The 24663-nt window shown below is 65.5% G+C and overlaps 1 protein-coding gene across 2 annotated transcripts; it reads right to left on the bottom strand.

Annotated features, from left to right (window-relative positions):
• Nucleotides 1-945: 945 nt before the first annotated feature.
• LOC110360066 (cadherin-related family member 5-like) lies at nt 946-24577 on the bottom strand. Of its 2 annotated transcripts, none has more exons than XM_065049402.1 (16): nt 23693-24577; nt 22362-22458; nt 21298-21512; nt 19158-19217; nt 18953-19045; nt 17889-17975; nt 17688-17798; nt 14354-14524; nt 13432-13522; nt 12085-12191; nt 9180-9380; nt 7850-8002; nt 5891-5969; nt 4046-4236; nt 2882-2902; nt 946-1489 (listed from the first exon to the last, which is right to left on the bottom strand). In XM_065049402.1, exons 1-16 carry the CDS (start codon nt 24251-24253, stop codon nt 992-994), a joined length of 2736 nt encoding a protein of 911 aa, XP_064905474.1. In that variant the 5' UTR covers nt 24254-24577; the 3' UTR covers nt 946-991. The 2 variants fall into 2 exon arrangements, with proteins under 2 accessions (XP_064905474.1, XP_064905475.1); XM_065049403.1 differs by having other exon boundaries at nt 4049-4236.
• Between the last annotated feature and the right edge of the window lie 86 nt (nt 24578-24663).

The following is a 24663-nucleotide window of genomic DNA, read 5'->3' as shown; positions in this document are numbered from 1 at the left end:
AGTGCCACCTCAGTGCTTCCCAGTGTATCCCAGTACCTCCCAGTTCACGCTCGCGCATCCTAGTCCCCCCCAGTGCCTCCCAGTGCCCTCCCAGTGTGAGCTGGTCTGGTGCCTCTAAGCCTCCCAGTGCCTACCCCATGCCCCGTATTTTCCCCCAGTGCCTCCCAGTCCCCCCCGGTTCTCCCCAGTGCCTCCCAGTGCTTCCCAGTACCTCCCAGTGCCACCCCAGTGTCCCCACAGGGGACTGGGACTGGTTGCGCTAACCATCCCAATGCCCCCCAGTGTCTCCACCAGTGCCTCCCAGTGCCCTCCCAGTGCATCCCAGTGTCTTCACCAGTGCCTCCCAGTGCCCTCCCAGTGCATCCCAGTGCCTCCTAGTGCCTTCCAATGCCCACACAGTGGAGGGGGCCTGGCGGCTGTAACCCCCCCCCCCAGTGCACCCCCCCATGATTCCCAGTGCTTCCCACTGCTTCCCAGTGCATCCCAGTGCCACCCCAGTGTCCCCACAGGGGACTGGGGCTGGTGGCTTTAACCCTCCCAGTACATCCCAGTGTCCCCACCAGTGCCTTCCAGTGCCCTCCCAATGCATCCCAGCACCTCCCAGTGCCGCCCAGTGTCCGCACCAGTGCCTTCCAGTACATCCCAGTGCCCCCACCAGTGCCTCCCAGTGCCTCCCAGTATATACCAGTGCCCTCACCAGTGCCTCCCCAGTGCATCCCAGTGCCCGCGCTGTGATCCCCAGTGCTTCCCAGTGCCACCCCAGTGTCCCCACAGGGGACCAGGGCTGGTGGCTCTAACACTCCCAGTACATCCCAGTGTCCCCACCAGTGCCTTCCAGTGCCCTCCCAATGCATCCCAGTGCATCCCAGTGTCCCCACCAGTGCCTCCCAGTGCATCCCAGTGCCTCCCACTCCCCCCCGTACCCCAAGGAGCCCGCAGTGCCGCTCCAGCTCTTTATTGCAGCCCCCCCAGCAGCCGCTGCGTCCCCCCCTCAGCACTCGATGGAATCCTCCAGCAGCTGCAGCAGGGTGGGGGGCACCCTGGGGTCCCCCCCCAGCGCGGGGTGTGCATTCCCCCCCGCGGGGTCCCCCCCCGGCCCCTCCTCCCCACTGTCCTCGCTCTCCTCCTCCAGCGCTGGCAGCCCCCCCGGGGGCCCCCCCCGCCGCCCCCCCCCCGCCAAGGGGCTGCCCCCCCCCAGCTCCCCATAACCCCCCAAAACCTCGCCGGGGGGGCTGGGGGGTTGGGGGGGACTGGGGGCTTGAGGGGGGGGCGGGGAGTCTTTTGGGGACCCCCCACCTGGGGAGCCCCCTCCCGGCCGCCCCACGGAGTTGGCCTGAGGTTTGGGGGGGGGGCTGGGGGAGGGTTGGGGGGCTGGGGGAGGTGGGGGCGGAAGGGCTGGGGGGGGCCCCTCCCCACCCCCCGCCTCGCTGTAGCCCTCGTTGGGGTAATAGAGGCTGGGGGGCGTTGGGGACGATTTGCCGGTGGGGACCTGCGGGGGGGCACAGGGGTCAGCGGGGGGACCCCCCATGGGACCCGCAGCACACAGACCCCCCCCAGCACAGGGACCCCCACTCCCATAGGACCACCCCAGCACAAGGACCCCCCATGGGACCCCCAGCACCCAGGCCCCCCATCGGCCCCCCCATCAGCACCCAGACCCCGCTGGGGACCCCCATGGGCCCCCCCAGAACTTGTATGCCCCCATGGGACCACCCATGGGACCCCCTCCAACACAGAGACCACCCCACAGGACCCCCCCCCAGCACCCAAATCCCTCCCCCAGCACAAGGACCCCACATGGGACTTCCCATAGGCCCCCACCACATCAGCACCCAGACCCCTCTGGGTCCCCCCAGAACTCAGATACCCTCTATGGGACCAGCCATGGGACCCCATGGGACTCCCCCCAACACAGGGACCACCCCATGGGACCCCCGGCACCCAGACCCCCCATAGCCCCTCCCCCAGCACCCAAAATCCCTCCGGGCCCCCCCATGGGCCCCCCCATGGCCCCCCCCAGAACTTGGATGCCCATCATGGGACCACCCACGGGACCCCATGGGACCCCACCCCCCCGGCAAAAGGACCCCCCCATGGGACCCCCGGCACCCAGTCCCCCCCACCCCCAGCACAGGGACCCCCGGTAGGATCACCCCAGCACAAGGACCCCCCATGGGAGCCCCGGCACCCAGGCCCCCCATAGGCCCTCCCATCAGCACCCAGACCCCCCCGGGGACCCCCATGGGCCCCCCCAGAACTCAGATGACCCCCATGGGACCTCCCATGGGACCCCTTCCCAACAAATAGACCACCCCATGGGATCCCGCCCCAGCACAAGGATCCCACACGGGACTGCCCCCCAGCATAAGGATCCCCCCATGGGACCCCTGGCACCCAGAACACCCATAGTCCCCCCCATCAGCACCCAGACCCCCTGGGACCTGCCATGGGCCCCCCCAGAACTCAGATGTCCCCCATGGGACACCCCCCCAGCACCCAGATCTGCCCTCTCAGCACACGGACCCCCCGATAGGATCATCCCAGCACAAGGACCCCCCATAGCCCCCCCCGCATTGGCACCCAGACCTTCCCGGGGACCCCCATGGGCCCCCCCAGAACTTGGATGCCCCCCATGGGACCACCCATGGGACCCCATGGGACTCCCACCCAGTACCCAACCGCCCCCTCCCAGAACAGGGACCCCCCCCATGGGACCCCCCCCAGCACAGGGACTCCCCCATAGGACCCCCCAGAACTCGGATATCCCCCATAGGACCACTCATGGGACCCCCCCCAGCACAAAGACCCCCCCCAGCACCCTTTATTTGGGGGGGCTCATGGCAGCCCCACACCCGGGGGGGGTCACCCCCCCCGCACTCACCGGCTGGAACCACCTCAGGCTCTGTGGGGGGAGGGAGGTGTCAGACGGGGAAACTGAGGCACGGCTGTGGGGGGGTCCTTTTCCCAGCCCCCCCCCCAAGATTTGGGGGACCCCCCACCCCCCTTACAACCCCCCAGTGAGCTGTGGACCCAGGAGTTCTGGCACTGGGCGGGGTCCAGGGTGGGCTGGGGGTCTGCGGGGGATTTGGGGGTGCAGGGGAGGCTGGGGAGTCCGGGGGGGGCTGGGGCGAGATTTAGGGGTGCAGGGGAGGGCTGGGAGGTCCAGGGTGTGGGGGTTGGGGTGTTTGGGGGGGCTGGAGGGTCCAGTGTGGGATTTGGGGGTGCAGTGGGATGATGTGGGTTCGGGGAGGGTGTGGGGGTGCCTGGGCTGTCCCGAGAGCTGTTTCGGGGTGCGGGGGGAGTTGGGGGTGTCAGAGCATTTCCAGAGGTGCAGAGGGGTTTTGGGGTGTCAGAGCATTCCTGGGGGTGTTCAGAGGATTTTGGGGTGTCTGAGCAGTCCGAGGGGGGGATTTGGGATCTGGATGGGGTTTGGGAGTTCGGGGGAGTTTTGGGGGTGCCTGAGAGGTCCTAGGGGAGGTTTGAGATCCGGAGGGGGTTTGGGGGTGCAGGGGGGGTTTCGGGGTGTCAGAGCATTCCCGGGGGTGCAGGGCGGTTTTGGCGTGTCTGAGCGTTCCCAGGAGGTGTTCAGAGGATTTTAGGGTGTCTGAGCATTCTAGGGGTGCTCAGGGGGTTTTGGGGTGTCTGAGCAGTCCCGGGAGTGGGTTGGGTATCTGGATGGGGTTTGGGGATGCAGGGGGTTCAGGGGAGTTTTGGGGGTGTCTGAGAGGTCCTAGGGGAGCTTTGGGATTAGGAGGGGGTTTGGGGGCACAGGGGGGTTTTCGGGGTGTCTGAACATTCGCAGGGATGCTGGGGGGTTTTGGGGTGTCTGAGCATTCTAGGGGTGCTCAGGGGCTTTTGGGGTGTCTGAGCGGTCTCGGGAGTGGGTTGGGGATCTGGATGGGGTTTGGGGATGCAGGGGGTTCAGGGGAGTTTTGGGGGTGTCTGAGAGGTCCTAGGGGAGCTTTGGGATCCGGAGGGGGCTTGGGGGGGTTTCGGGGTGTCAGCTGACTCCGGGGGGCGCGGGGGGGTTTCGGGGGTGCCCTACCACGTTGGGGTGCTTCTCGGCGGCCAGGGCGGCGCGGTGGGCGCTCTCCTGTCTGCGCTGCCGCCGCCGCAGGGCGCGCAGGGTGAGGAACAGCACGGCGCCCCCCAGCAGCCCCAGCGCCCCCAGCGCCCCCGCCAGCGCCCCCGCGCCCAGGGGGGGGCCCGGGGCGGCCTCCGACGGGTCCCGCGGAGCTGCGGGGACACCCAGGGGTCAGGGGACACAGGTAATGGGGGTTCCGGTGCTGGGGGGGGTCAGGGTGATTGTGGGCTGGAGGGGATTTGGGGGGTCTTGGTCCCGGGGGGGTCCCAGTGTCATGGGGCAGGAGGGGATTTGGGGGGTCTTGATCCCAGCGGGGTCCCAGTGCCACGGGGCAGGAGGGGATTTGGGGGGTCTCAGTGCCGGAGGGGGCCTGGGGTGGCCTCCGATGGGTCCCGCGGCGCTGTGGGGACACCCAGGGGTCAGGGGACACGGGTAATGGGGGTTCCGGTGCTGGGTGTCATGGTGATTTTGGGCTGGAGGGGATCTGGGGGTCTCAGTCCCAGGGGCGTCCCACTGCACTGGGGCACAAGGGGATTTAGGGGTCTCGGTCCCTCGGGGGGTCCGATTGTCATGGGGCAGGAGGGGATTTGGGGGGTCTCAGTCCCAGGGGGGTCCCGGTGCACTGGGGCACAAGGGGATTTAGAGGTCTCGGTCCCTGGGGGGCGTCCCATTGTCCTGGGGCAGAAGGGGATTTGGGGGGGGGTCTTGATCCCAGGGGGGTCCTGGTGCACTGGGGCAGGAGGGGATTTGGGGGGTCTTGGTCCCAGGGGGGTCCCAGTGCACTGGGGCACAAAGGGATTTAGGGGTCTCAGTCCCTGGTGGGGGTCCCATTGTCATGGGGCAGGAGGGGATTTGCGGTTCTCAGTCCCAGGGGGGTCCCGGTGCACTGGGGCACAAGGGGATTTGGGGGTCTCGGTCCCCAGTTGGGGGGTCCCATTGTCATAGGACAAAAGGGGATTTGGGGGGGGTCTTGATCCCAGGGTTGTCCCAGTGTCATGGGGCAGGAGGGGATTTGGGGGTCTCAGTCCCAGGGGGGTCCCGCTGCACTGGGGCACAAGGGGATTTAGGGGTCTCAGTCCCTGGGTGGGTCCCATTGTCATGGGGCAAAAGGGGATCTGGGGGGTCTTGGTCCCGGGGGGTCCCGGTGAACTGGGGCACGAGGGAATTTGGGGGGTCTCAGTCCCAGGGCGGGGCCTGGGGTGGACTCCGACAGCTCCCAGGCCCCCCATAGATCCCCCCCATCAGCACCCAGACCCCCCTGGAGACCCCATAGGCCCTCCCCGAACTTGTATGCCCCCCATGGGACCATCCAGGGCCCCCCCCCAACACAGGGACCACCCCAGCACCCAAATCCCTTCCCCAGCACAAGGCTGCAGGGACACAGAAACGTCGGGGGGGGGAGACACCGGTAATGGGGGTTCCGACGCAGGGGGGCTGAGGGAGTGGGGCATGGTGATTTTGGGCAGGAGGGCATTTGGGGGGTCTCAGTCCCTGGGGGGGGGTCCCATTGTCACGGGGCAAAAGGGGACTTGGGGGGGGTCCTCAGTGCTATGGAGGAGGGGGTGGGTTCATGTTGCTGTGGGGCAAGAGGGGACCTGGGGGGGTCCTGGTGCTGTGGGGCCGGGGGACCTTGGGGGGGTCATGTTGCCGCGGGACAAAGGGGACGTGGTGGGGTCACAGTGTTGTGGGGCGGGTGGGTCACTGTGCCATGGGGCAGGAGGGGATTCGGGGGGGTCCCAATTCCGTGGGGCGGGAGGGAAGCGGAGGGGGGGTCCTGGTCCCGGGGGTCACCCAGCCCCCCCGTACCCGCCTGTCCCGGCCACAGAACCTCCAGCTCCACCGTGGTGTTCGACGTCTCCCCCGACTCCTCGTCCCGCGCCAGCACCTGGGGACACACGGTGACACCGGGACACGGGGGACACGGGGGACACAGGGGGACACGGGGGACACAGGGGGACACGGGGGACACAGGGACCCTCCCACCAGGGGGGACACGGGGGACACGTGGTGACACCGGGGACACGGGGGGACACGGGGGACATGGGGGGACACACGGACCCTCCCACCCGGGGGGACACGTGGTGACATCAGGGGACACGAGGGGACACGGGGGGACACAGGGGGACACGTGGTGACACCAGGGGACATGGGGGACACGGGGGGACACACGGACCCTCCTACCCGGGGGGACACGGGGGACACGCAGTGACACCAGGGGACACGGGGGACACGGGGGGACATGGCGGGACACAGGGGGACACAGGGGACATGCGGTGACACCGGGGGACATGGGGGACACGAGGGGACACAGGGACCCTCCCACCCGGGGAGACATGCAGTGACACCTGGGGGACACGGTGGGGGATACAGGGGGGGACACACGGACTTTCTCACCAGGGAGGTTGCGCAGTGACACCGGGGGACATGGGGGGAAATGGGGACCCTCCCACCCGGGGGACACATGGACCCTCCCACCCAGGGGGACACGGGGGGAAACACTGGGGGACACGAGGACCCTCCCTCTCGGGAGGACACGGGGGGAAACAGTGGGGGACATGGGGGACACACACGGATCCTCCCACCCGGGGAGACACGGGGGGGACACAGGGTACACATACACAGGGTCCCAACTGCACCCCCCCTGGCCCCACCCGGACACCTGGTCCCCCCCAGGGGGGGTGGGTGCAGCTGTGTCCCCTGGGTGGTCCCTGCCCCATGGGTGTCCCCAGTGCCCCACAAATGTCCCCCCGGTGCACCCCAGCATCCCAAATACCCCCTCAGCCCCTGGTGCCCCCCAGTCCCCAGTGCCCCCCAGCATCCCCAGTGCCCCCCACTCCTGGTGCTTCCCGGTGTCCCCCAACACCCCTAATGTCCCACAGCCCCCCTGGTGCCCCCCAACCCCGTGGTGCCGCCCAGGCCCCTGTAACACCTAGTGTCCCCCAGCCCCCCGATGCCCAACACCCCCCAGCCCCCCGTGACCCCCAACATCCCAAATACCCCCTCAGCCCCCAGTGCCCCCCAGTCCCAACTGTTCCCCAACATCCCCAATGCCCCCCAGTCCCCAGTGTCCCCCAGTTCCTCCCAACACCCCTGATGTCCCACAGCCCCCATGGTGTCCCCCAACCCCATGGTGCTCTCTGGCCCCCAGTGCCCCCCAACATTGCCAATGCCCCCAAGCCCCGGTGCCCCTTGGTGCCATCCCCATCCCCAGTGCCCCCAAACATCCCCACTACCCCCCACCCCCGGTGCCCCGCGGTGTCCCCCAACCCCCCTAATGTCCCACAGCCCCCCTGGTGCCCCCCAACCTGTGGTGCCCCAAAGGCCCCTGTAACACCCAGTGTCTCACAGCCCCCAGCCCCCCAACATCCCAAATACCCTCTCAGCCCCTGGTGCCCCCCAGTCCCCAGTGTCCCCCAACATCCCCAATGCCCCCCAGTCCCCAGTGTCCCCAACACCCCTGATGTCCTACAGCCCCCCTGGTGCCCCCCAGCTCCATGGTGCTCTCTGGCCCCCAGTGCCCCCCAACATTGTCAATGCCCCCAAGCTCCAGTGCCCCCCAACATCCCCAATGCCCCCACCTCTGGTGTCCCCCAGTTCTCCCCAACACCCCTAATGTCCCACAGTCCCCCTGGTGCCCCCCAACCCCGTGGTGCCCCCAGGCCCCTGTAACACCCAGTGTCCCCCAGCCCCCCCCCATCCCCAATGCCCCCCACCCCTGACGACCTCCTGGTGCCCCCCAAGGTGCCCCCGCCCCCCTGTGCCCACCTGCAGCCGGTATCTCTGTGCCGGGTGCAGCCGGTGGCTCTGGGCCACCAGGAGCCCGTTGGGCATCACCTGGAAGAGCTGGGGCTGGGGGGGCCCGGGGGGGCCGGGGGAGCTGCCGGGGCACAGGCTGTACCGCACCTGGGGGTTCACACCCTGCGGGGGCAGCGGGGACTGGCCTGAACCTGCTGGAACCTGCCTGTGTCCCTGCCTCTGTCCCTGCCTGCACCTGCCTGTGTCCCTGCCTGCACCTGCCTGTGTCCCTGCCTGCACCTGCCTGTGCCCCTGCCTGCACTTGCCTGTGTCCCTGCCTGCGTCCCTGCCTGCATCCCTGCCTGCACCCTGCCTGTGTCCTTGCCAGTGTCCCTGCCTGCACCTGCCTGTGTCCCTGCCTGTGTCCCTGCCTGCACCTGCCTGCACCTGCCTGTGTCCCTGCCTGCACCTGCCTGTGTCCCTGCCTGCACCCTGCCTGTGTCCCTGCCTGCATCCTTTTCCCACATCCCTGCCTGCACCCTGCCTGCACCCTGCCTGCGTCCTTTTCCCACATCCCTGCCTACATCCCTGCCCACATCCCCATCCCATATACTTTTCCCGTGCCCCTGCCTGCAGACCTGCCTGTACCCCTGCCCACCCCCCTGCCCGCATTCCTGGCCATGTCCCCTGCCCACACCCCTGCCTGCATCCCTGACCACATTTCCTACCTGCATCTTTGCCCACATCCCTGCCTGCATCCCTGCCCACGTCTCTGCCTGAACCCCATCCCATGTCGTTTTCCCACCCCCTGCCTGCACCCCTGCCCACATCTCTGCCTTCATCCCCTGCCCTCGTCCCTGCCCGCATCCCCGTCCCGTATCATTTTCCCAGACCCTTGCCTGCATCCCTTTCCACACCCCCGCCCGCATTCCTGCCTGCAGCCCTGCCCGCATCCCCTGCCTGCACTCGTGTCCTCGTGCCCTGTCCATATCCCCTGCCTGCGTCCCCATCCTGTATAATTTTCCCACGCCGCTGCCTGCGCCCCTGCCTGCAGCCCTTTCCCACATCTCCTGCCTGCATCTTTGTGCGCACCCCTGCCCACTCCTTGCATCCCTGCCTGCATCCCTCCTGCGTCGTTGCCTGCATCCCTGCCTGCATCCCTGCCTGCATCTCTCCCTGCATCCCTGCCTGCATCCCTGCCTGCATCTCTCCCTGCATCCCTGCCTGCATCCTTCCCTGCATCCCTCCTGCATCCCTCCCCACATCCCTGCCCACAACCCAGGCCCCGCCCCCTGTCCCAGGCCCCGCCCCCTGTCCCAGGCCCCGCCCCCTGTCCCAGGCCCCGCCCCCCGCCCCTCACCCCGGGGAAGTCGGGGTCGTGCGCGCGCAGGGCCAGCACGCGGCCGCCGAAGGTGAGCAGCAGCGCCGCCTCGCGGGTGCCGGCGGGCACGAAGGCGCGGTAGGACGCGCGCGGGAAGCGCGGGGGGTGGCGGTTGGGGGCGAGCACGCGCACCAGCGCCTGCGTCACCGCGAACTTGCTGGCGTCATTCACCTGCGCCGCCTGCGGGACAGCCGGGACACCCCAATGCGCCCGGGTGACACCCCCAATGCACTTGGGTGACACCCCCCAATGCACCCGAGTGACACCCCCAATGCACCTGGGTGACACCCCCAATGCACCCGGGTGACACCCCCAATGCACCCGGGTGACACCCCCAATGCGCCCGGGTGACATCGCCACCAATGCACCCGGGTGACACCCCAAATACCCGGGTGACATCCCCACCAATGCACCCGGGTGACACCCACCAATGCACCCGGGTGACACCCCCAATGCACCCGGGTGACATCCCCAATGCACCCGGGTGACACCCCAATGCACCCGGGTGACACCCCCAATGCACCCGGGTGACATCCCCAATGCACCCGGGTGACACCCCAATGCACCCGGGTGACAACCCCAATGCACCCGGGTGACATCCCCAATGCACCCGGGTGACACCCCCCAATGCACCCGCGTGACATCCCCCAATGCACTAGGGGTGACACCCCCAATGCACCCGGGTGACACCCCAAATGCACCCGGGTGACATCCCAAATGCACTCGGGTGACACCCCCAATGCACCCGCGTGACACCCCCAATGCACTTGGGTGACATCGCCACCAATGCACCCGGGTGACACCCCAAATACACCCGGGTGACAACCCCCAATGCACCTGGGTGACAGCCCCAATGCACCCGGGTGACACCCCAATGCGCTGGGGTGACACCCCAAATGCGCCTGGGTGACACCCCCAATGCACTCGGGTGACACCCCCCCAATGCACCTGGGTGACATCCCCACCAATGCACCCGGGTGACACCCCCCAATGCACCCGGGTGACACCCCAAATACACCCGGGGTGACATCCCCCAATGCACCCAGGTGACACCCCAAGTGCACCAGGGGTGACACCCCAAATGCACCCGGAGGGGTGACATCACTGCTGCACCCGGGTGACACCCCAAGTGCACCCGGAGGGGTGACGTACCCAAATGCACCAGGGGTGTGGCACTGGGTGCCCCCATGTCCCCAGGTATCCTTCCCCTCCCTGGGTGCCCCCCGTGTCCCCCGACACCCCCACCACAGGCACCCCCGTCTCCCTGTGTACCCTTCACCGGGGGCACCCGTGTCCCCCCCTTGCTCTGGGTCCCCCCATCTCCCCGGCATCCTTCACCCCAGACATTCCCCGTCTCCCCAGGTTCCCCCATCTCCCTGGGTACCCCCATATCCCCACATCCCCCCACCTCCCCAGCATCCTTCACCCTGGATATCCCACATCCCCTGGGCCCCCCATATCCCCGGGCACCCCCATATCCCCAATTCCCCCATCTCCATGGCTACCCCCCTCTCCCCAGCACCCTTCACCCCAGCATCCCCCATCTCCCCAGGTATCCCCATCTCCCCATGTCCCACATCTCCATGTGTCCCCCCATCTCTCTGGGTACCCCCATCTCCCCAGGTATCCCCATCTCATCTCCTTGTGTCCCCCCATCTCCCTGGGTCCCCCCATCTCCTCAGCATCCTTCACCCCAGCATCCCCCATACCCCAAATCTCCCCCATCTCTCCAGGTATCCCCATCCCCCTGGGTCCCCCCATATCCCCAGGCACCCCCATATCCTCAATCCCCCCCATCTCCCTGGCTACCCCCATCTCCCCGGGTATCCCCATCTCCCCGGGTATCCCCATCTCCATGTTTCCCCCCATCTCCCCAGGTATCTCCATCTCCCTGTGTCCCCCCATCTCCACGTGTCACCCAATCTCTCTGGGTACCCCCCATCTCCCCAGGTATCCCCATCTCCCTGTGTCCCCCATATCCCCAGGTCCCCCCATCTCCCTGGGTCCCCCCATCTCCCCAGCATCCTTCACCCCAGCATCCCCCATATCCTAAATCCCCCCCATCTCCCCAGGTACCCCCATCCCCCTGGGTCCCCCCATATCCCCGGTCACCCCCATATCCCCAATCCCCCCATCCCCCTGGGTCCCTCCATATCCCCAGGTACCCCCATCTCCCACGTCCCCCCCATCTCCCCAGCATCCTTCACCCCAGACATCCCCTATCTCCCTGGGTACCCCCATCTCCCCATGTCACCCCACCTCCCCAGCCTCCTTCACCCTGGATATCCCACATCCCCCTGGGTCCCCCCCAAATCCCCAGGCACCCCTGTATCCCCAATCGCCCCATCTCCCCAGGTATCCCCATCCCCCTGGGTCCCCCCATATCCCCAGGCACCCCTGTATCCCCAATCGCCCCATCTCCCCAGGTATCCCCATCCCCCTGGGTCCCCCCAAATCCCCAGGCACCCCTGTATTCCCAATCCCCCCCATCTCTCCAGGTATCCCCATCTCCCTGTGTCCCCCATATCCCCAGGTCCCCCCATCTCCCTGGGTCCCCCCATCTCCCAGCATCCTTCACCCCAGCATCCCCCATATCCCAAATCCCCCCCATCTCCCCAGGTACCCCCATCCCCCTGGGTCCCCCCATATCCCTGAGGACCCCCATATCCCCAATCCCCCTGGGTCCCTCTGTATCCCCAGGTCCCCCCATCTCCCACGTCCCCCCCATCTCCCCAGCATCCTTCACCCCAGACATCCCCCACATCCCCAGGTCCCCCCATCTCCCCGGGCACCCTCACTTCCCCACGCCCCCCCACCTCCCCAGCATCCTTCACCCCAGACACCCCCCATGTCCCCGTGTCCCCATGTCCCCGTGTCCCGGTACCATGACGCTGAGGCTGATGGCGGGGGTGTTGCGGCTGCTCTCCACGGCCCGCAGCAGTGTGATGGCCCCAGTCACGTTGTCGATGTGGAACCGGCTGCTCTCCCGCCCTGGGGGGGACACGGGGGTGACACAGGGACCCCCACACACCCCTGGGGTCCCCAACGCACCCCCCACCGCAGGGCATTGTGGGAAACTCCCAATGTCCCCCCTGCACCCCACTATTTTTGGGGGGGGTTATTAACCCTGTGAGCACCAATGTGGGGGCGTGACCCCTCAGGTGGTGGAGCACCCTTGGGTGTGACCCCCCCCAGGTCACCCTGCAGCCCCCCCAGTAATGGGGGGAGATTAACCACCCCCCCCAATCCCTTTATTCAATTTGCACCCGCGGGGCCCATTGGATCCTGGGAATTGGATTGTGGAACCGACCCCCCCATGTGTCCATGTGTCCTTGTCCACTCGTGTCCGTGTGTCCCGGCCCACCCATGTCCATGTGTCCCTGTCTGTGTGTCCACCCATGTCCATGTGTCCTTGTGCCCTTGTCCACTCATGTCGGTGTGTCCATGTCCATATGTCCCTGCTCACCCCTGTCTGTGTGTCTCTGTCTGTGTGTCCCTGCCCTCCTGTGTCCATGTGTCCCTTTCCCCAGATATCCCTGTCCCTCCATGTCTGTGTGTCCCTGTCCCCCCGTGTCCCTGTGTCCCTGTCTGTGTGTCCTTGTCCATTCGTGTCTGCGTGTCCTGGCCCACCTGTGTCTGTGTGTCCTTCTCCACTCATGTCCGTGTCCCTGTCTGTCTCTGTCCATGTGTCCCTGTCCCCACATGTGTGTCCCTGTCCCCCTGTGTCCCTGCCCACCCATGTACACGTGTCCCTGTCTGTGTGTCCCTACACACCCATCTCCGTGTGTCCATGTCCATATGTCCCTGCTCACCCCTGTCTGTGTCTCTGTCTGTGTGTCCCTGCCCTCCTATGTCCATGTGTCCCTGTCCACCTGAGTCCATGTGTCCCTGTCCCCCTGTGTCCGTGTGTCCCTGCCCACCCCGTCTGTGTGTCTACATTTGTGTGTCCCTGCCCAGCTATGTCTGTGTGTCCCTGTCCCCCTGTGTCCGTGTGTCCCTGTGTCCATGTGTCCCTGTCCATGTGTTCCTGTCCCCTGGTGACCCTGTGTCCATGTCTGTGTGTCCCTGTCCCTGTGTCCATGTCCCTGTCCATGTGTCCCCGTGTCCCTGTCCCCCCATGTCCGTGTGTCCGCGTCCCCCCGTGTCCCTGTCCGTGTGTCCGTGTGTCCCCATCCCCCCGTGTCCCTGTCCGTGTATCCCTGTCTGTGTGTCCATGTCCGTGTGTCCGTACCTGCCAGCAGTGAGTAGGTGATGGGCGCCCTGAGCCCCCTGTCCCCGTCCTCGGCGTACACGGAGCTGGGGCTGAAGTTCAGGGGACCCCCCTGGGGGGGACACAACAGCTCAGCCCGTGGGGACACCCCGGACACCCCCCCATGTCCCCATGTCCCCACCTGCAACTGGTGACATCCCCCCATCCCATGTCCCTGTGTCCCCACCTGCAGCTTGTGACATCCCCCTGCAATGACCCCATGTCCCCACCTGCAGCTGGTGACATCCCCACACCCCACGTCCCCATGTCCCCATCTGCAGCTGGTGAGATCCCCCCACCCCGTGTCCCCATGTCCCCACATGCAGCTGGTGATACCCCCTCATGTCCCATGTCCCCACATGCAGCTGGTGACATCCCCCCACCAAGTCCCCATGTCCCCACGTGCAGCTGGTGACCTCCCACCGTGTCCCATGTCCCCACCTGCAGCTGTTGACACCTCCCTGTGTCCCATGTCCCCACCTGCAGCTGGTGACATCCCCCCCGTGTCCCCATATCCCCACCTGCAGCTGGTGACATCCCCCACCATGTCCCTGTGTCCCCACATGCAGCTGGTGACATCCCGCCACCATGTCCCCATATCCCCACGTGCAGCTGGTGATACCCCCCCGTATCCCATGTCCCCACCTGCAGCTGTCCTGGGTGTCACCCCCCGTATCCCATGTCCCCACCTGCAGCTGTCCTGGGTGTCACCCCCCGTGTCCCATGTCCCCACCTGCAGCTGTCCCTGGGTGTCACCCCCCGTGTCCCATGTCCCCACCTGCAGCTGTCCCTGGGTGTCACCGACCGTGTCCCATGTCCCCACCTGCAGCTGTCCCTGGGTGTCACCCCCCGCATCCCATGTCCCACCTGCAGCTGGTGTCACCCCCCATGTCCCATGTCCCACCTGCAGCTGTCCCTCAGTGACGTTGGCGGTGTAGACGGGGCTGGTGCAGATGGTGACGCCGAGGTGGCTGCGGGGGGTGCAGGGCAGGAACTGGGGGTACTGGTCGTCCCCGTCCAGCACGTTGACGCGCACGCGGGCGGACGCGTTGAACCGCTCCCGGGTGTTCATCTCCTGCGACATGGGGACACGGATGGACGGACGGATGGCACGGGGACCCCTGGGGCCGGGACACCCGGGGACAGGGACCCACGGGCACAGGGACCCCAATGGGACAAGGATCTCCAGGTGACAAGGACCTCCAGGCATAGGGACCCCAATGGGACAAGGATCTCCAGGTGACAAGGACCTCCAGGCATAGGGACCCCAATGGGACAAGGATCTCCAGGTGACAAGGACCTCCAGGCATAGGGACCCCAATGGGACAAGGATCTCCAGGTGACAAGGACCTCCAGGCATAGGGACCCCAATGTGACAGGGAACCCCCTGGGACAGAGACCCCCAGGGGACAGGGACCCATAGGGGATAAGGACTCCTAGGGGATGGGGACCCCCAGGGGACAGTGACCCACAAGGGACAGGGAAACCGATGGGACAGGCAGCTCCTGGGGACAAGGACCATCATGGGACAGGGAACCCCATGGGACAGGAACCCCCTGGGGACAAGAACCCTCAGGGGACAAAGACCTCCAGGGCACAAGGAACCCCAGTACAGGGACCACCGTGGCACAGGGACCTCCAGAGGACAGGGATCCACAAGGGACAGGGAACCCCACAGGGACAAGGACCCTCAGGAGACAGGGACCCCCAGGGGATAGGGACCCCCATAGGGACAAGGACCCTCATGGAACAGGGACCCCCTGGGGACAAGAACCCCAGTGGGACAAGGACCCCTCCAGGGCACAGGGACCCCCAGGACATGGACCCCCGGGCCAGGACTAGGTGGGCAGCTCGGAGAAGGGGGGGACGTGGGGACAGGGGGTGATGGGAATGTCACCAAGGGCCAACTGCAGGTGGGGACACCGGGGTGGGGGGGACACCACCCAGGGCCAGCTGCAGGTGGGACATGGGGACACCAGAGTGGGGGGAACGTCACCAGCTGCAGGTGGGACATGGGGACACCAGAGTGGGGGGGACATCACCAGCTGCAGGTGGGACATGGGGACACCAGAGTGGGGGGAACGTCACCAGCTGCAGGTGGGGACATGGGGACACCAGAGTGGGGGGAACGTCACCAGCTGCAGGTGGGGACATGGGGACACCAGAGTGGGGGGAACATCACCAGCTGCAGGTGGGACATGGGGACACCAGAGTGGGGGGAACGTCACCAGCTGCAGGTGGGGACATGGGGACACCAGAGTGGGGGGAACGTCACCAGCTGCAGGGGGGACATGGGGACACCAGGGTGGGGGTTGAGTGCCCCCCTCTGGGCACCCATTAGGGAAATGAGGGGGATTGAGGGCAGGTGCGGGGGGGTGACAGGATCACGTCACCCCCAATTAGTGGGGACAGCAGGGATCGGGCCACGTGGGGGACACCGGACACCTCACACCCACACATGTGCGCTGTCCCTGTGTCACAGCTGCGTGGGGGTTCATGGGGGACACAGGGGACACGGGACGGGCCTGAGGCCCCCAGACCCATGGTACCGGAGCTGCAGGGACAGTGGGACACAGGGACATGGGACATGCGGCCACGGCGGGGAGGTGGCAGGGACGTGGGGACAGAGGGACATGGGGACACGGGGACATGGAGGAGAGGTGGCAGGGATGTGGGGACATGGGGGACACAGGGACATGGGGAGGAGATGACAGGGACATGGGGACACAGAGACATGGGGACATGGGGCAGAGATGGCAGGGACATAAGGACATTGGGACACAGGGACATCGGGACACAGGGACATGGGGCGGAGATGGCACGGGCAGAGGGGACACAGCATGGCCGTGATGTCCCCAGAGCCATGGCAGTGGGGCTGCAGGGACACAGCAGGGAGGTGATAGGGACAGGGGGACACGGGGACATGGGGACACAGGGGCGCTGGGACACAGGGACATGGCGACACAGGGACATGGGTTGGAGATGGCAGGGACATGGGGACACAGGGACACGGGGACACAGGGACACGGGGACACAGGGACATGGGGTGGAGATGGCAGGGGCATGGGGACACAGGGACATGGGGACACAGGGACATGGGGTGGAGATGGCAGGGACATGGGGACACAGGGACATGGAGACATGGGGACATGGGGACACAGGGACATGGGGTGGAGATGGCAGGGACATGGGGACAGAGGGACATGGAGACATGGGGATATGGGGACACAGGGACATGGGGTGGAGGTGGCAGGGACATGGGGACACAGGGACATGGGGACACAGGGACATGGAGTGGAGATGGCAGGGGCATGGGGACAGAGGGACATGGAGACATGGGGATATGGGGACACAGGGACATGGGGTAGAGATGGCAGGGACATGGGGACACAGGGACACGGGGACACAGGGACATGGGGACATAGGGTGAAGATGGCAGGGACATGGGGACACAGGAACATGGGGACACAAGGACATGGGTGCAGAAGGCAGGGACAAGGGGACACAGGGACATGGGGACACAGGGACATGGGGTGGAGATGGCAGGGACATGGGGACACAGGAACATGGGGACACAAGGACACGGGTGCAGAAGGCAGGGACAAGGGGACACAGGGACATGGGGACACAGGGACATGGGGTGGAGATGGCAGGGACATGGGGACACAGGGACATGGAGACATGGGGACATGGGGACACAGGGACATGGGGTGGAGATGGCAGGGACATGGGGACACAGGGACACGGGGACACACTGTGACTGTGACATCCCTGCACCCACAGCTGTGGGGTTGTGTGGATGTGGCGCCATGAGGGGCCATGGGGTGGGTACAAGGGCCATGGTGGGTCTGACAGATCCCCAGGCACATGGCCAAGGGTCTGTGTGGGCCAGACAGGCAGGACAGCGGGACAGCAGGACAGGCAGGACTCCAGTGACAGGACAAGGGGCAATGGGTGCAAACTGGATCACAGGAGGTTCCACTTGACTATGAGAAGCAACTTGTTGGGGGTGAGGGTGGCAGAGCCTGGCCCAGGCTGCCCAGGGGGTTGTGGAGTCTCCTCCTGTGCAGACATTCCAACCCACCTGGACACCTTCCTGTGTAACCTCATCTGGGTGTTCCTGCTCCATGGGGGGATTGCACTGCATGAGCTTTCCAGGGCCCTTCAACCCCTGACATTGTGACCCTGTGACTGTGACTGTGACCCCACGGTTGTTGATGGGGTGACTCCGTACTCACCACTGCGGTCAGCACGACCTCCAGGTGCTGCCGGGTCTCGAAGTCGAGCGCCCGCGCCAGCAGCACCTTCCCGCTGTTGGGCAGGTCGATGCGGAAGAACCGGGCGTCGGGCTGGGGACACGGGGGGACACGCGGGGACACACGGGGGTCAGCGCCGCTGGGTCGCCCCCCGCCGTCCCCACGTCCCCTCCCCGCGCTCACCGAGGCCGTGTCGATGACGTACATGAGCGTGTCCCCATCCGCGTCCTCCGCCTGTGCGCTGAACACCACCGAGTGCACGGCTGCCAGCTGGGGACACCGGGACAGCTGTGTCACCCGATGTCACCATCCATCACCCATCATCACCCACCAGCACCCACTGAACACCACGGAGTGCATGGCTGCCAGCTGGGGACACCAGGACAGCTGTGTCACCCGATGTCACCATCCATCACCCATCATCACCCACCAGCACCCACTGAACACCACCGAGTACATGGCTGCCAGCTGGGGACACCGGGACAGCTGTGTCACCCGATGTCACCATCATCACCCATCATCACCCACTGAACACCACCAAGTGCACGGCTGCCAGCTGGGGACACCGGGACAGCCGTGTCACCCGCTGGCACCTATCATCACCCACCAGCACCCACTGTCACCCAGTGTCACCATCCATCACCCATCATCACCCACCAGCACCCACTGAACACCACTGAGTGCATGGCCGCCAGCTGGGGACACTGTGTCACTGTGTCACCCACTGCTACCCACCAGCACCCACTGGCCCCCATTGTCACCACCAGCACCCATTATCATCCACTATCACTCACTGGCACCCACTGTCACCAACTGTCATCCACTGGCACCCCCTGACATCCAGTATCACCCACCAGCACCCACTGTCACCCGTCATCACCACCCAGCATCCTCAAACACACCTTGGTGTCCCCAAAGCCAACTGGGTGTCCCAACCCTGTCACCATGACCATGACCGTGTCTGTCCCCACTCCTGTCCCTGTCCCCACCTCTGTCCCCATCCCCAGTCCATGTCCACCCCTGTCCCCATCTCTGTCCCCATCTCCAATCCATGGCCATGCCTGTCCCTGTCCCCATCTCCATCCCCCTTCCAAATCCATGGCCATCTCTGTCCCATCCCTGTCTCCATCCCCAGTCCATGCCCATCCCTGTCCCCACCTCTGTCCCCATCCCCAGTACTTATCCATCTCTGTCCCCACCCCTGTCCCCATCCCTGTCCCCACTCCTGTCCCCATCCTTGTCCCCACCTCGCTGACGTTGTGGGTCAGGACGGTGGCCCCCTGGAAGTGGGGCTGGTTGTCGTTCTCGTTGAGGACCTGTACGATGAGCCGGTACTCAACCTGCCAGGGGACACAGGGGTGACACAGGGGGTGACACAGGGGGTGACATGGGGGGTGTCCCGTGGAGCAGGTGGCGCCCCCTGGGGTGTCCCCGCGGGCGCGGTGGCCGTACCGGGGAGAAGCCGTCCTCAGCACATGTCAGGGCCACCATCAGCACCGGGGACTCCAGCTCCTGCAAAGGACAGGGTACGGGGACACTGCGGGGACGATGTCCCGTGGGGACAACCCCGGGGGTTCCCAGACTGGGGGGTGCAGGATGGAGCGAGGTGGATGCTGAATGGAGGATGGATCAAGGATGGGCCAAGGATGGATGGAGGATGGATGGAAAATGGGTCAAGGATGGATGGAGGATGGATTGAGGATGGATCAAGGATGGAAGGAGAATGGATCAATAAAGGATAAAGGATGGATGTAGGATGGATCAAGGGTAGATCGAGGATGGATGGATGGATGGATGGATGGATGGATGGATGGATGGATAGATGGATGGATGGATGGATGGATGGATGGATGGATGGATGGAGGATGGATCAAGAATAGATGAAGGATGGATCAAGGATAGATTGAGGATGGATCAAGGATGGACCGAGGATGGGTCACGGATGGATCAAGAATGGATGGATGATGGATCAAGGATGGATGGAGGATGGATCAAGGATGGATCGAGGATGGATGGAGGATGGATGGAGGATGGATGGAGGATGGATCAAGGTTGGACACAGGCAGATGGAGGGTGGATGGATGGATGGATGGATGGATGGATGGAGGCAGGTAGATGGATGAGGGATGGAGGATGGGCAGAGGATGGACACAAGATGAACAGAAGCAGATGCAAGGTGGATAAAGGATGGACGGAGGATAGACACAAGATGGCTGCAGGTGAAGCCAGGATGGACAGAGGCAGGTGCAGGATGTAGGGCAGACAGGATGGATGGAGGTTGGACACAAGATGGACAGAAGATGGATGGTGGATGGACACAGGATGGATGGAGGTTGGACACAAGATATAAGATGGATGGAGGATGGACACAGGATGGATGGAGGTTGGACATAAGATAGACAGAAGATGGATGGTGGATGGACACAGGATAGATGGAGGTTGGACACAAGATCAACAGAAGATGGATGGCGGATGGACACAGGATGGATGGATGGATGAAGGATGCGTGGATGGATGGAGGTTGGACAGGGGAGGCCTAGGCAGATGTAGGATGGAGGCGGGTGTATTGAAGGGTGTATTGAAGGGTGGGTGATGGAGGTGGGTGGACCCAGGATGGGCACAGATGGAGGATGGAGGAAGGTGGACACACAATGGATGAAGAGTGGCCAGAGCATGGACATGGATGCACATGGATGGACACAGAGGGAGGATGGATGGAAGGATGGATGGGAGATGAATGGAGGATGGATGGACATGGATGGACACAGATGGAGGATGGTTACAGGGGGATGGGAGTGGATACATGATGGACCAGCCATGGTCAGAAGATGGAAATGATGGACATGGATGGAGGATGGAGACAGGTGGACACACAATGGATGAAGGATGGACAGAAGATGGACATGGATGGACATGGATGGACATGGATGGACACTGATGGACAGGGATGGAGGCAGGTGGACACGTGATGGACCAAGCATGGTCAGAAGATGGATATGGATGGCCATCGGTGGACATGGATGGAGGATGGAGGCAGATGAACACATGATGGATGAAGGACAGTCAGAAGATGGACATGGATGGACATTGATGGACAGGGATGGAGGATGGAGGCAGGTGGACACAGGATGGATGAAGGACGGTCAGAAGATGGACACTGATGGACATTGATGGACAGGGATGGAGAATGGAGGCAGGTGGACACATGATGGATGAAGGATGGCCAGGAGATGGACACGGATGGACATGGATTGATACTGATGGAGGATGGAGGCAGATGGACACATGATGGATGAAGGACGATCAGAAGATGGACGTGGATGGACACTGATGGACACGGATGGAGGATGGAGAATGGAGGCAGGTGAACACATGATGGATGAAGGACAGTCAGAAGACGGACATGGATGGACACGGTTGAACACCAGTGGTCACAGATGGAGGATGGAGGCAGGTGGACACATGATGGATGAAGAACAGTCAGAAGATGGACATGGATGGACACTGATGGACACGGATGGAGGATGGAGGCAGGTGGACACACAAGGGACGGTGGATGACCACGATGGAGGGGACAGGGTGGTGGCATCACCTCGCGGTCCAGGGCGCGGCCGTTGGAGACGTTGAGGCGGACGCTGCGCCCGTCCAGGTAGAACCAGGTGGCGTCGGCGCCGGCCAGGCAGAGCTGGAGCCGCGTGTCCCCCGTGTCCCCTCCCGGCAGTCGGGCCACCAGGCTCCCGTGGGCGCTGTTCTCCGCAATGGCCGTGAACAGGTTCCCGAAGCTGCTGCACCCGTCACCGCGCGACACTGCCACCAACCCGGGGTGATGGGGTCAGGGACAGGGACACGCGCCCGGCCACCCCCTGGCCATGGCGTGCAGGGCCACAGGGGTCCCCAGCCCCCGGACGCTGTCCCCAGGGTCCCTGTCCCCTACATCACCATCTCCAGCTCCTCAGGGGTCTCCACTCTCTGGTCACCATCTCCAGGTCCCCACACCCTGGTCATTGTCCTCAAGGTCCCTGTCCCCTACATCACCTCCCCAGGTGCCCTGGGGGTCCCCACCCCCTCGTCACCATCCCCAGGGCCACCATCTCCAGGTCCCCACCCCCTGGCCATTTTCCCCAGGGTCACTGTCCCCTACATCACCATCTCCAGGTCCCCTGGGTGTCTCCACTCCCTGGTCACTGTCCCCAGGGTCCCTATCCCCTACATCACCATCTCCAGGTCCATGAGGGTCCTCAGCCCCTGGGTGTCACCTCCTGGTGACCATCTCCAGGTCTCCACCCCCTGGACACTGTCCCCAGTGTCACTGTCCCCTACATCACCATCTCCAGGTCCCCTGGGTGTCTCCACTCCCTGGTCACCATCTCCAGGTCTCCACCTTCTGGTGACCACCCCCAAGGTCCCTGTCCCCTACATCACCATCCCCAGGTGTCCCCATTCCCTGGCGACCTTGTCCCCTGGGTCCCCATGTCCTTGGGTCCCCATCCTTCCCGGGTGCCAACCCCTGTGTCCCCACCTCCAGGGTCCCCTTGCCGAGGTCCCCATGGTCCAGGTCACCGTCCCCACCAGTCACCGGGTCCCTCCCAGCCCTGTGCCTCCCCCCATCCCCGGTGTCCCCAGTGTGCCCAGTATCCCCAGTGCCACCCTGCTCACCTCTGGCCAGCTGCAGCACCAGGCAGGCGGCCAGGAGGGCCGGGCAGGACGGTGACGCCATGGGGACAGGGACAGGGCCCTCGGTGGCAGCCTGCAGCTGGGGAGGAGCGAGGATGTCACCCATGGCTCTGTGTCCCTTGTCCCCTGCTCCCCCGTCTCTGTGTCCCATCAGCCATGGTCCCATGCCTGCCATCCCCAGGTCCCCACCACTGTCCCCATCCACAGGTCCCTGTCCCTGTCGCTGTCCCCATTGCTGTCCCCATCCCCATGTCCCCATCACTGTCCCCATCCCCTGGGACCATATCCCCATGTCCCCATTGCTGTCCCCATCCCCAGGTCCCCATTGCTGTCCCCATCACCATGTCCCCATCCCCAGGTTGCCGTCACTGTCCCCATTGCTGTCCCCATCCCCATGTCCCCATTGCTGACCCCTTTCCTATCCACATCACTGTCCCCATTCCTGTCCTCATCCCCTCGACCCCATTCCTGTCCCCATCACTGTTCTCATCCCCAGGTCCCCATCACTGTGTCCCCATTGCTGTCCCCATCCCCTGGGGTCCCCATGCCCATGTCTCCATCCCTCTCCCCACCCCTGGGGTCCCTTTCCCCTGGGTCCCAACCCTTGTCACCTTCTCCTGGGTCCCCATCCCTGCCCCCTTCCCCTGGGGTCCGCATCCCAGGCGCCTGTCTTTAGGTGCCGCTCTCCCCGGGGTGTCCCCAGGGTGTCCCCTGTCCCTCGTGTTGTCACCGGCCCCTGCCCGGGGCGGGGGGGGCAATGGGCCATACCGGCACCGTGTCCCCCCCGTGTCCCCCTCCCCGTGTCCCCTCCACCCCCCTCTCCCGCATGGGGACGGGGTCCCCCAGCCCCACCCCCCGCCTGTGGGGGCGGGGACCATATGGCGCCCCCCCCCGCCCAGGTGCTGCTCCTACTTCCTAATTAGCTGCAGCTAATTAGGCCAGGGGGAGGGGGGGGACTGTCCCCATCTGCCACCCCGGGACCGAGGTGTGTGTGGGGGTGTCCCCATTCTGGCCCTCCGGGGCTCCCCCCACCTTGGGGACACCCAGGGTGTTCCCCCCAACCCTGGGGGTCCCTCGGGATCCCCCCTGCCCTCAGACATCCCCCCCGGGCAGAGGACCCAGGCATTCGGGCAGAGAACCTAGGCGTTCGGGCAGGTGGACCCAGGCGTCCGGGTAGAGGGACCTAGGCGTCCGGGCTGTTCCCGGGCAGCTCCCACCGCCCCCCCCGGCCCCGGCCCCCCCTCCGCAGGGGTGCAGCCCCCTGGGCGCCCCCCTGTCCCCCCGGTCTCCCCTGTCCCCCCCGCCCCCGGTACCTGCGGGCGCCGCCGCCCCCGGCGCTGCTGCCCCGGCCGGGCCGGACGGGGGGGGCGGATCAGCGGGGGCGGGTGAACCGGGCGGGCGGGGCCGCTGCCTGCGCTGCCTGCACCGCCTGCACCACCTCCTGCCTGCACCACCTGCTGCCTGTGCTGCCTGTACCACCTCCTGCCTGCTGCCTGTCCTGCCTGCAATGCCTGTGCTGCCTGCACCACCTCCTGCCTGTGCTGCCTGTACCACTGCCCTGCCTGCTGCCTGTGCTGCCTGTGCTGCCTGTACTGCTGCCCTGCCTGCTGCCTGCGCTGCCTGTCCTGCCTTGCACCACCTGCTGCCTGCACCACCTCCTGCCTGTGTTGCTGGTGCTGCCTGCAATGCTCACACCACCACCTGCCTCCTGCCTGTGCTGCCTGTATCGCTGCCCTGCCTGCTGCCTGACCTGCCTGTGCTGCCTGCAATGTCCCTGCTGCCTGCACCACTGTGCCTGCCCCACCATCTGCCTGTGCTGCCTGCCCTGCCTGCACCACTGTCCTGCCTGCTGCCTGCGCTGCCTGCAATGTCATTGCTGCCTGCCCTGCCTGCACCACTGTCCTGCCTGTGCTGCCTCTGCTGCCTGCCCTGCCTGGGGGTGTCTCCTGCCTGTGCTGCCTGTGAGTATCACCTGCCTCCCTGTCCTGCCTGCACCAGCTGCACCACTGCCCTGCCTGCACCGCTTCCCCTGCCTGCGCGGCCTGCCCTGCCCTGCCTGCCTGCACCCTGCGCGGCCTGCCCTGCCCTGCCTGCCTACACCTTGTGCTGCCTGCCCTGCCCTCCCTGCCTGCACCCTGTGCTGCCTGCCCTGCCCTCCCTGTCTGCGCCCTGTGCTGCCTGCCCTGCCCTCCCTGCCTGTGCCCTGCGCTGCCTGCCCTGCCCTCCCTGTCTGCGCCCTGTGCTGCCTGCCCTGCCCTCCCTGTCTGCGCCCTGTGCTGCCTGC

This window comes from Columba livia, chromosome 1 (assembly GCF_036013475.1).
Source record: "Columba livia isolate bColLiv1 breed racing homer chromosome 1, bColLiv1.pat.W.v2, whole genome shotgun sequence".
NCBI lineage: Eukaryota > Metazoa > Chordata > Aves > Columbiformes > Columbidae > Columba > Columba livia.
The sequence above is the reverse complement of the archived record's forward strand: the minus strand, read 5'-3'. Positions and strand labels throughout refer to the sequence as shown.